General features: G+C 36.5%; 1 protein-coding gene across 5 annotated transcripts in view; it reads left to right on the top strand.

Moving 5' to 3' along the window:
• The window catches only part of LOC117422184 (coiled-coil domain-containing protein 9-like), a 42,533-nt gene extending 31,166 nt beyond the window's left edge, over window positions 1-11,367 (top strand). For 4 of the 5 annotated variants that reach the window (XM_058987460.1, XM_058987461.1, XM_058987463.1 and 1 more), the window contains 4 exons: window positions 3,674-3,707; window positions 4,526-5,315; window positions 5,862-5,944; window positions 7,213-11,367. In XM_058987460.1, the coding sequence (XP_058843443.1) occupies window positions 3,674-3,707; window positions 4,526-5,315; window positions 5,862-5,944; window positions 7,213-7,242 (937 nt within the window). In that variant the 3' untranslated portion in view covers window positions 7,243-11,367. The remainder of the gene's footprint in view (window positions 1-3,673; window positions 3,708-4,525; window positions 5,316-5,861; window positions 5,945-7,212) is intronic. The other variant, XM_058987462.1, reaches the window with a different exon arrangement.
• The last annotated feature ends 700 nt before the right edge of the window (window positions 11,368-12,067 follow it).

Below are 12,067 nucleotides of genomic sequence, written 5' to 3'. Positions count from 1 at the left end.
AAACAAAATACATGTTTATAAATATTTATACAATATATTTTGAACTTCTGGAATGATTTTTAAATTGCACTTTCTATTCTGCATATTTTGAAGTAAGTGCTCGTTATTGTATACAAAACAAAGGTAATTTTTTTTATTTTTTTTATTGCATGGCATATTTTTTTTTTATTATTGCATGGCATGTAAATCAACAATAAACATACATAAATAACCAACAGAAAACTTGTCAATGAAGGCACATTACCCAGGCTCGGTATAAAGCACAGATGCTGGTTTGCAGCAGACAAAATACAACATGTCTAAAAATGCTGCCATTTTGTTGGTGTGACACATTAACTCAAATGCATTCAAAAAGAAAAACACTTGCGCTTCTCCCCCCATATACAAAAAAAAAAAAAATATATATATATATATATATATATATATATATATAAAATAGTAAATATAAATAGTATATATATATATATATATATATATATATATATATATATATATATATATATATATATATATATATATAAAAAATAGTAAGCCCCTTTCACACTGGCGCTCCTACCTGGGTTCTGGCTACCCGGGTCACAATCCTGTGTAGTGTGAAACCACGTACCTGGGTCATAACCCGGGTTGGCAGTGACCAACCTCAGGATGTGGGTTTACACGCCTTGACCCAGGTCGAGTGAGACAAAATGCATGATGGGTGTTCGTAAGCAGACAGCCACGCCTGCATGAAGGTTTCACTTCCACAGGGAACATTTCGGTTTACTCTGTTCAGCCATATTTCTGTTGATCAAGACACACCATGAGATAGATTGCTGCAGGGATGAAGAAACATTTGCTCTAATCAACACTTGGGCCGACGATTCAATCCAGAGAAGCTGAACAGATGAAAGGGTGGTCATGTGAACGTTGCTGCTTCCGGGGCATTGCGTACGCACATTGTCTATTTGCTTCTGTTGGGGCTGTACCTGGTATCCAGCATACAGTCGCCACTATCCCCCTACTTTGTACTTGTAAAAAAACAAAAATAAAGATAGTCCTCTTGTGTTACTGGGTCCCCACCAGACTTTCAGTGCCCAGCACCACCCCCATCCCGTATAAGATTTACCAAATGAAATGGACTTTAGTCCTTTAAATACGCAGACAGTTTTATTTCTAAGATCCAGATCATTGGGGGACAGGTCTTGGTTGATGGAAGACTTAACTACATTCGTGCCTCGTGCTGTGACTCATAGCCGATGTGAGCGTGCAGCTGTCCTCGGCTTCCCGGAGGAGATTAAATGTAATTAGAATCCAGAACCCATATAAGAGAACCCCCCCCACTCCCTGAAAAAAAAACATTCTGTTCACTTTAACAGAATGAGATAAGCATTTACTTAGGGATAGGCCTCCTGTGTGCTGAGCTTGCACTGCATTTGTAAATGCAGATATTAAAGAGCGCAATACCATGAAAAAATAAAGACAGACTGATCTTTTTTTTTTTTTTTTAAGCATTTTCTAGCTACTAATAATTTGTTACCTACCCAATCATTTACACGGATACACTGAAGTGTTTTAGTATGAAATCAGATGTACCTCAAGAGAAGTATAAAGGATCTGTTTTGCTTCTGTGAATCAACTCTAAACAATGTTTTTCTGTGAATTCATAGATTCCTATATTTTTTTGATAAAAAGGAATGCTATTAAGCATCCCCATGAGAGAAGCTTAAAATATATATATCATCAGTCTGCCAATGTTGCAACTATTTTACCTCGTAAAACATTTGAGATGCCTGATTCATATTTCCGTTGTTATGGAAACTCAGACAAAATCTAACCGTAACCTTGACCCGTGATCTAAGATGAATGACGAACTGAGGACTTTTTGGTTACCAGATGATAAAGACCTGAAGCTTTCAGGTTATTGGCTTCATACTCGGTACACAACTGAATTCTGTAATTCACTTGATAAATGTGTAGGGGACCGTGAACATGACCTCTTTTACCAAATTGATTTTACTTATTGTTTACAAAATATTCCATCTGAGCTGCCATTCCACTTACATGCTTTCTTTTTGTTCACAACAAAAACCCAATGATATTATTTTTTGTTTTGTTCATCGCTCTCATAGTATTCCCCTGCCCCCAATGACAGCACATGGAGCGCACTTAATTCTTGTTGGTACGGATGAACAGCCCTGTTAATAATGAGTACAGGACTGTCGGCTAATGGAAATGTGTGAAGCAACTCAACGTGTTACTGTAGGATACAGAAATCACATACTAGGTTAAAGCAGTGTTTAAAAAACCTTGATGCTTTCTTAAATAAGACGATCTCAAGGCTCAAATAATACCTGAGGTAATGTGGATCTCCACAAGTGTGGGAAGAACTGTTGACAAAAAGCTGCAAAACATCTTCACCCAAGGGCCATTTGCAGTTATTACTTATTGCTGGTGCACCAGGGAGGCAAAATAGGCTGATCCCTGGAGCCAGCATTACACTTCAGTTATTAACACCAGGCAGAAGGATATCTACATCATCAGATGGAAGGAAATGCAGATGGATCACATTAGTTTACAGTAAAAGAAGCTATGTTTTAGTTGGTGCTTATTTTGGCGAAAACTGAGTCCAATATCAGCATGAAGTTTTAACACCTACTCTCATGTAATGGAAATCATTACTGCAAGAAAATGGAAATGGGGAGGCTAGAATTGGTAGTACAGAGTCAATGTTAGTCTACATCACAAAACTGCAACAAAATTCAGTACTGTTTGGCACAATTGACTGTTTTGTTCTTGAGAAGGTCAGGATTGAATAACATCAGGGTGTTTCTCAGATTAAATGTGATACCTGTTCCCACTTGGACAGGGCACATCTCTGTAAAGGGTCAGCACAGCACGCTCAGACACAAAACTGTCTAGCAGAGTATACTAGTTGGTAAGCATTTTCATCACTGAAACCATCTTGTCTCCATACAGGGTTTAGTAACATTTGCAATGTGTAGCATATACTTTTGTGAAAATAGACTGCCATCTTTAAAGTCAGTCTTCATTTTGTTGTAGCATTACGAGATGTGAGAAGCATGAAAGAAGACCTACAAGTGGGCCTACATAGGATACAATAAATATAGAAAAAAATAAGAATGTGGCAATAGTCACGGTTATTTCTGCAAATAGTAATATTCCATTAAAGCTTCCATAGTGAATATTTGTAGGCAACATTCCCATCTTATAGACCTTGTCCTTTAGGTTGAGCAGTAAGATGGGCACTGTGAAGTTTGCGGCCCACCAGGCTCACACATGCGTCCTTCAATAGTGAACATGCTGTAGCAGCTCTGAGAAACAGTGCCAAAGTCTGCCTAACATTGACTTTGACACACCTGACTGTAGAAGCATTTTGAAGCATCCAAAATAAAAACAGATACTGAAAACATGAATGTCTTAAAGTAGAAGCAAACCTGTAATTTATATTTAGACATAAATTACTGTTTGTATTTTTTACTAAAAGATAATTATTCAATGTTCACCCATTTTATTATTATTATTATTATTATTATTATTATTATTATTATTATTATTATTATTATTATTATTATTATTATTGTTGAAAATTTGGGAGTTGAGACCCTATGAAAATGTTCTAGGAATAGTAAAAATAAATCTTTTCTATAATTCCTTGTTTGTTTTTTTGTTTCAGGTGGGATTCGAAAGAGGAAGAGGAACATTTGCAGGTAAGAACACATTTATTATGACTGTATTTATTTGTTTATAAAAAAAGCAAGTTTTAAACCAGCTCTTGCTTATCTCAACAGTAAAGAAGCCATGTTCATGTTTTAAATATATACACATTTCTAGCTAAGTGCATTTAGTCTTGTTAATACAGATTAATTTAATTTACAGAGACATACTGTACAATGTTATTGAAGACTATTTTATTTGTCTAAAAAATGGTGGATCTAAATACCACCAATCTTTAACTCTTCATTAAACAAGCTGGCGCTTTCTGTCAGTGGTAAGTTATTGACCTTGCAGGTGCAGGTGTCCGCCTGAGCTCACTAGCTGCCTGGCCAGTAGGGTCCGCTGCAGCACGATGAGGAGAAAGTCCCTGCCGGGAGCGCCAGAGCCAATGAAATGCTCCCTCCGGAATCCCCAGTGAAGACTGGCGACTTCACACAGCCAGGACGTGCACCTGTGCTCCCCTGACTATATGCCTTACCCTGCACATCAGGTCAACCACTCGGGGACCCTACTGACCAACAATACCACAGTTATCTTAACTTCTTGTTGTTTAGAATCACTTTGTATATCATTCACAGTCCATTATGCCAAAAGAGCCAGACTCCATTTGCTGAGCATACAGATGCAACTATGTTACTCCAAAGAGTATACAGGATTGTGTTACGGATACATGGCTGTTTCTTACAATGTGCTTTTCTATTTTGTAGATCCAGTTTTATGAAAAGCTTTGCTTTGCAGGCGATATGTATGTTACTAAAATATATATGTGTGTTTTTTCATCGTCATATGTTTTGTGTTGTTTACTATTAAGTCTATTGAAAAGTTTTCTAAAGACTTCAAGGGAGAGGAAGACCCGGAGGCTTGGGGAGATCCAGAAGTAGATGACATTCTGCAAGGGTGGCAGCTGAATACAGACTGTAAGGACTGGGAAACATCTGAGAATGAATTGTTCCATGAGAAAACTACAGGCCTTTCCAATGGTAAAACTCATAAAGAACAATTGGTACAAGGAATACCAAAACCTAAAAATGGTTTTAGTGAAAACCTAACAGAGTTGGCTTTTGATATAGAGGACTCGGCTTCAAGCAACACTGTCCTCAAAGAGGAGGCCAAGGCAAATGGATGTGTGATGGATGGTGAAGCTTTACTGCAAACAAGAGGGGGAAATGTTGGCAGTTCACCTTCTGAAACTTATATGGTGGATGGTGGCTCAGCCCAGAAGACACATGGCAATGCTTCTGTAGACACTGGGATTGTGAAGATATTGGAGAACGATTTAAATACTAGATGTGAATCCTTAATGGAAGCTCAAGAACCTCCAAACCCACAAAGCTTGCATGACTGTAAGATCCAGGAGAATGCTACCTCGGGTGCTGTGCAAGACGATGACTTGACAAGCAGCCGAAAGTTGAATGAGGAGACAGGGGAAGCTCCCGTGTTCACCGGAACTGCAGAAACTGAAAAAGCAATGCAGAGTTGTGAATTTCAAATAGAAGTTCCAGAAGAACCAGGAAGGGATTGTACTAGTGACGATTCACACTTTCACTTGCTCAAGGATGAGAAACCAGACGCTAATAAAAAGAATAATACAAGAAGTCCGGGTAAATATTTTATTAATTATTTGATACTAATTTAATCCTCATTTTTTAAGCATAATAATTCTGTATCCAATTGCAGTTCAGTTATTTTTAGTTATAATGACTGTACTGTATAAGATATACAAAGACTGGCTTTGTCACAATATTCAGGGAAAGCTTCATAGTTGTAGTAGTTGATCATGTATGTGTTTTCAAAATTAATTTAAAGTAGATCCAGAATAACCCCAGATAATTCTGGAGTACAGGGTCAGACTTGACTTTGCTTGGTTTAAATGCCAGCAAATTATTATTATTTTTTTAAATCTTCCTTTTCCACCTACTTTTCTTTCAAATATGAAGAGCTGAAACTATGAGTAAGTAGACAAACATTTCACAGCTACTGCTTTCACCTGATAGTTTAACTCAGAACGTATGAACTCATTGATGAAACGGTTGCTGATAATGCCAGCCATGCTGAAGAGACCAGAGCTGTCTCCCCTAGCAGTTCTTCTTAATTGATACTGTCTTAGGAAACTCTTTTAATTAGTCGTTTGTATCTCTCTTTCTTAGAAGGCAGTATTGATTCCAGTGTTTCCATGATGGGTTCTGACTCTGGAGCTCCACTTATAGCCCCTGAGACTAGCAGTGTCGAGGTATGAATCAACATGAGGTCAATTATTTCAGACATGGGACTTTTTAAGAAAGTCAATAGGGAAGGTAGCTTTAGAGCAGATTGCCTTTTATAAAGTGGTCTCAATGTTAATGAAAAAGAATAGAACATGGACATTTATTGCACCCCCAAATTTTACTACAGTAGCTAATGCCATAATTAACTATATTACCTGAATTTCACATTAATGTTTAAGTTTTGAAGTTATTGGGAAGAATTTATTAGTCACGACTAATCTCTCAATGGGTTAGAAGCCTTTACATGACCTTGCAATACATTTTTTTACTAGTCTACCACATTTAGAATACCAATAACTGTTGGAGCCCCTTTTATATTTTAATATTTTATGGGGTCTTCAATGTGTTGAATGTGGTCAGATGGAATGGCAGAATGTCTGATGACGACCATTTCATAAGATAACATTTCCTGTTTAAGACAAGGAATGTGTGTAGAAATCCCTCCAGTTACTACAGTTGGCCTTTATGGTTTTCTCTTTTCATAATAGCCAGAGCAGTGAAGTTTATTTATCTCATCATTTCCCACAGCTTTTAAGGCTCCAATGGGTAGTAGCGGACCTGAAGTAAAGTTTACATATTGAAATGTATTTTTATTTGCCTTTTATTAAAGTTTACCATAGTATATTTGCACTGTAATTTGACAGTTTTACCATGATTTTCCCAGTTATACTGTGTGTTTACCATGGTTTTTAATATGCTTTACCATACCCCATACTGAGTTTTACAATGCTTACCCATGTTTTCACATGCTTTTACAACTTGCTATGCTTTTACTATGGTAGACTTTGTTTTAAGGTATCCCTAATTTGTCTTGGACAGCAATGAGCAACCTTTGACTCTAGGCTTAAATATTTATTAATAGACGGAGGACACATTGAGAATATTCTCTCAATGCCCAATTTCCTTTTTGTACATGTACTGTGTGGTGCAAATTACAATATTAGTGCAATAGAGACTTATTTTCTATCATGAATATCAATTAATCATAAGGTTTACCTTTTGAACAAAAAGGTTGCTATGCGTGGCACTAGGATATGGTGGTTTTGTGATCTACCTAAATCACTAAGATACCAATTTAACACTTGACACCAGTGCTAGTGATGGTGCTGTTTCTCTTGTGTAAATGACCCAAGCAGAACTGGCGTCACTGCAGAGGTTTCCCATTCCTGGCTACTGAAAAGTTCCAGACCATTTAATTCATTTCTCTTGTTTGTTTTATTTTGTCTTTTTTCAGGTGGAAAACTTGGGAAAGTCTTTTAAGTGAAGAAATTGAAAACTACTGTTCTTTAATTTATCTTTTGGTGAAAGGAAAAAAAAAAGTTAAACACAACATATAAGTGAAACCAAAAAGAGAGAAATGTATATGGTTTGTTTTGTTTCTTTTTTGGGGGCTTTTTGGTTTGGCTAAAAGCACTTAAAATGCTGAAAGATCTATTAAATCCAACATAGTCAATGCCAGTTCTGGTGACAGTGTAACACCCCTTTTTCATAGAACATTATTTTGAATGCACAGCATTCTGGCTGACACTGCTACAAATTTATTTATTTATTATATTTTACAAAAGTAGGAAACATTTATTTTTTACTATAAAACGTGGAATATTAAGGGATACTTTTTTTTTTTTAATTGAAACTGCATCTTGTTTTAGTGCTGCCCCTTTATAACAACAGTGTGAAATTGTAGTTAAGAGTATTTTGTTTTCCAATTGCTAGTGTGGCATTATAGGTTTATTAGGTATCATTATTACCTATTTTAATGAGGGAGCATTGTATATTATCAAGTTTCTTCATTCACACTTTATAAGGCAAATTCATATGGTTAATTAAAATACCAGAAGGATAATGGGTTAGTTTAGTTATTTTTGTGACTGTAAGTACCTAATGAATTCCAATAGAATGTCACAGTAGTATCACTTATTCTGTTGGAATTCATGTTGATTTGCAGATGCTAACTTAAAAGCATTACTATAACTTAATTGTCCTCCAATGGCATTTCAGTAATGTAGGACTATTTCAGTCTCACAACTACACATTTAACACAGTCTTTTAAACAGATATATCTAACAATATCTAATTCTTCTGGTGTTGAGTGAAAGGTATGATGTCATAGGTACAGTAACTATTAGATTTAGTCAACCTTACCCTGCTGGGACAAGCCACAGATCGATTATTTTAGAGCATTTTAATCTACCCGGCATTAACCCAGGTTATCCTAAAAATAAGTGGTTGATGGAATCCAGGGTGATTTTCGAATGCTATCAAATATTTTATAGGTGGATCAAATCATCCCTTGAGTCACATGCAAACATTTCAGATTGTAACACCGATGAAGGCATTAACCGAAACATTTGTAAAAATTGAAGGACCATTTTAGTCAGCCCTGTTTAAGGGGGAGATATTTGTTATCCCCCATTTTCTCTGTCAGCATTTTGTTTTTCAAACAACAACTCATTAACAAGTTCATAGAAAGAAATCATTTTATATGCGAGTTGAAGGTTTGGTGCTCTAGCCAGCTGTCAATTTTGGGGGTGGTAGCCCATGGGAAAAGGCCAGGACAAGTTTAAATTATTATTTGTTTATTTAGCAGACGCCTTTATCCAAGGCGACTTACAGAGACTAGGGTGTGTGAACTATGCATCAGCTGCACAGTCACTTACAATTACATCTCACCCGAAAGACGGAGCACAAGGAGGTTAAGTGACTTGCTCAGGGTCACACAATGAGTCAGTGGCTGAGGTGAAAGATCAATTAAATCCAACATAGTCAATGCCAGTTCTGGTGACAGTGTAAGGGGGGAAACAATGTTTTCATAGTGCTGACCACAATTCTACAACAGCTATCTCCACTGTAAACAGCACATTTTGAGGTTACTAATTGTAACATTTGCCTCGAATAAAATTAATGCATTTTTTTGTTTTGTTTTGTTTTTCTGTAAAGGCTTTCTGTCCAAAATAGGATTTTATTTATCTATTTATTATATTCTTATTTTTTGCATGTTAGCCTGTTTTAACAATGAGCCTTAATAAGTGCTCAGAAAAGGGGAGAAAAATATTGTTTGATTAAAAATAATTTTATATGCAATTTTATGAATGTAAAACTTCCAATAGAATAGAGAAAAACATGATTGTGCCACATACTGTATACTGGAAACTCCTTTAAAAAAGCCTTATTGCTCAATAGTGCCTAATGCTGGTTATAATGTTACAGATGGAAGAACAGGTTGGTTGGATGGATGTCATTGCTGCCCACACCAAGCTAGTGTGACTTAATAATTTATTTGCCAACTTCTGAGTCCTGCTAATAATATGTTTAATAATGTTTAGTACATTGTTTTTTTCTTTTTATAACTCCATTACGGAGCCCACGTACTGTAACTCTTGTCAAGGTAAGCAAATGGTTAACAGGATCATGCAGCTGCACTAGAAACACTATTATTTTAAAGGAGTAATTATCTCGCCTCCTTAATTTGAGTTTAAAATGTTTAGTATCATAAAATATAGAGACCTCTACCACCAAATCAGAGCCGTAAGGCTAATATTATTCTGTAGCTCTTCCAACACGAGGGTTCTTAGACTGGACAACGTTCCACCAGCCTTACTCATATGGTTTGGTTGTTCTTGTTGTTGATGGCTTAACCAGTGCTATTGGATGCTGCCCTGAGTCTATGTGCATCGATAGAAAAGGGAGGCAACTTATTTGTCGCCTTTGTGATTAAGCCTGGCTGTTTGTACAATTCAGGATGTTTAGAGTGGAATGCTATATTACTTTGTTAAAAATACATAAAGGAAACAGAATGTCCATTTCTCTTTCTCTTCCTCTTTCTGGAATTAGTTACTCTTCCTAAGTTTTACATATCTTGAATGCGCACAAGCAATGGTGGGGTAGTTAATTAATTCTGGATTTACATGTAGCATGCCCCCCCCTGCGAAATAATATCCCTTAGCGAGGCTTCATGTAGAAAAGCAGAATGACTGGAAATGACTGAGGCAGGCAGAGGTGTGCGTTTTTATGTGTGTTTAGTACAAGATGCACAAAAGAAATCTTGAAACAGCCATAGGCACTGTATGTATGACATGTGGTATCTAATTTAAAACTGAGCAATATAAATGGTGGTTATAAAGTTACTTTGGCTCTTTACGCAGATTGTGTCATTTAAAAACTGGCTCAGGGTTCGAGTCCTGCTTGTGTTAAGCTGCTAGATCCTGGATTGGGACCCACAGGGAGAGCCTCATTACCCTTTGGGTGCCTGCAGGCTTCGGGTAGTAAATTGAATGAAGCTAGTTTGCCTCATCATGCTCCATCAACCCCTATATGGTACACTGAGAACCTGCCACCAGGTTTCAGTAGCTTCGTAACATCCGCTGCCTCCTGTAGGTTCAGAGGATGGAAAGATTATTAGCCTGACAGCACACAGAGGGAGGCCTCCTGCTGATCTTCAGTCAGCTTGTTCTCAAGTGGATTGCAGTTGGATTGCAAAAAGGATGTCAATTTTATTTTATTTATTTTTTTACAAATTGACAAATCAAATTGAGGGATGTCATTTCTTGAGGGCGTGTTTCTCAGTAAAAACGCTTTCTGCTGTTTAAAATTGTTGGGTAATGACGGAACCCCACCTAGACAAGGTGATGGTTAATGCAGAATGTTTTCTGTAGCCGTAGTTACCGCTTCCTCTTTTTCCCTAGAATGTAGTTGTCCTCTATTTAGTGCCTCTGACACGTTCCATTGCTCTGTGGACAGTATTGTATTCACATAGGCAGTGCAAAGTGACCCACTGGTTTATAATCAGGCGTATTCTGCATGTGTTCATGTTGTTGGATCTTGTTGTAGTGGGGCACATTGAAATGTCCCTTTCATTACAATCATAAAAATGTGTATCCATACACTAAACCACACACAATCAGACATTGACAAATGTACACATACATGCATACATACATGTATCAAAGGAAATGGTTTAAAAAAACATACTTTTTGATTTTCAGTGTTCTAGTATATAGCAGTGTTTTTCTGTTATGAAAGTGTTACCTTTTTACTTAGAACATTTACTGTTGTTGATTATCTACAGTATGTCTTCCAAAATAAGTTAAATTACAGATACCTGCAATTTTATTTTCATAATGTAGAACTGAATTTTGAAAAAATGTGTCTAATTGTGATAAAAAAAAAAAAAGAAAAAAGTTTTCTTTTCACATCTTACAGATTTGTGGACTATTTTTCATTGAAAGATAAGGGGCCATAGACTTCATATTAATTGTACGTTATTACACAGTCTATATGTAGTCTATCGCACAAGGGTTACCTGATGTTCCGTTTTGACATTCTGAAATCTGTATTTCCTGTACATGACATTTGTAGAGCATTTTGTATTAAAGATTTGTTTTTTTTCAAAGTGTTAATTGTGTCTTATCCTTCAGTAATGAGTATCTTTTTTAGTGTTTTCATATCAGGGATTTTTTTTTAGTAATCCACAGTCAAATTCTATTTTTAAACCTGAAAGGAAAGGGTCTTTTTTCCCCCTATGGTTTATGAATCACCTGGCATGTATAGAGTGAAGAACATCTACTATGGCCCCATGAGATCTCTACTAGAATTCCAGTATTCTTGTGTTTCTGTGCAGATCAAGACATATCTCCAACATTTACATCTTTTTCCCCCAAGACTTTCCAAATTTATATTTATGAATAAAAAAGGTGTGGTGCAAGTTAACCTCAATTGTGTTTAATTTGCCCATCAGTATACCCTGTTTTTTGCTAGTCTCCCTGGTGCCTCATTGAATAGGTTGCAGCTAACCCAAAATGCTGCAGCAAGAATACTTACACACAGTCTATTTGCCATATTTCTACAGTTTTATGCTCCTCACTATTCATGCTTCTGGCCCTGCCTAGTTGTAAGAGTTACTTATTCCCTATAAACTGGCTTGTACTTTTAGATCTGCATATGGTGGTCTCTTGGTAATTCCAAGAACACGATTACAAACCTACAGTGCCAGGACTTTCAGTTAAAATAACACTATAGATCAAATGTTTCTGTTGATTCCCGGTTGTTGGTAAATTGAGATTAGGTACCCCAGCTCTTTTCATCACAGTGAC

The sequence above is a fragment of the Acipenser ruthenus genome, chromosome 15 (genome assembly GCF_902713425.1).
Source record: "Acipenser ruthenus chromosome 15, fAciRut3.2 maternal haplotype, whole genome shotgun sequence".
Lineage (NCBI taxonomy): Eukaryota > Metazoa > Chordata > Actinopteri > Acipenseriformes > Acipenseridae > Acipenser > Acipenser ruthenus.
The sequence above is the reverse complement of the archived record's forward strand: the minus strand, read 5'-3'. Positions and strand labels throughout refer to the sequence as shown.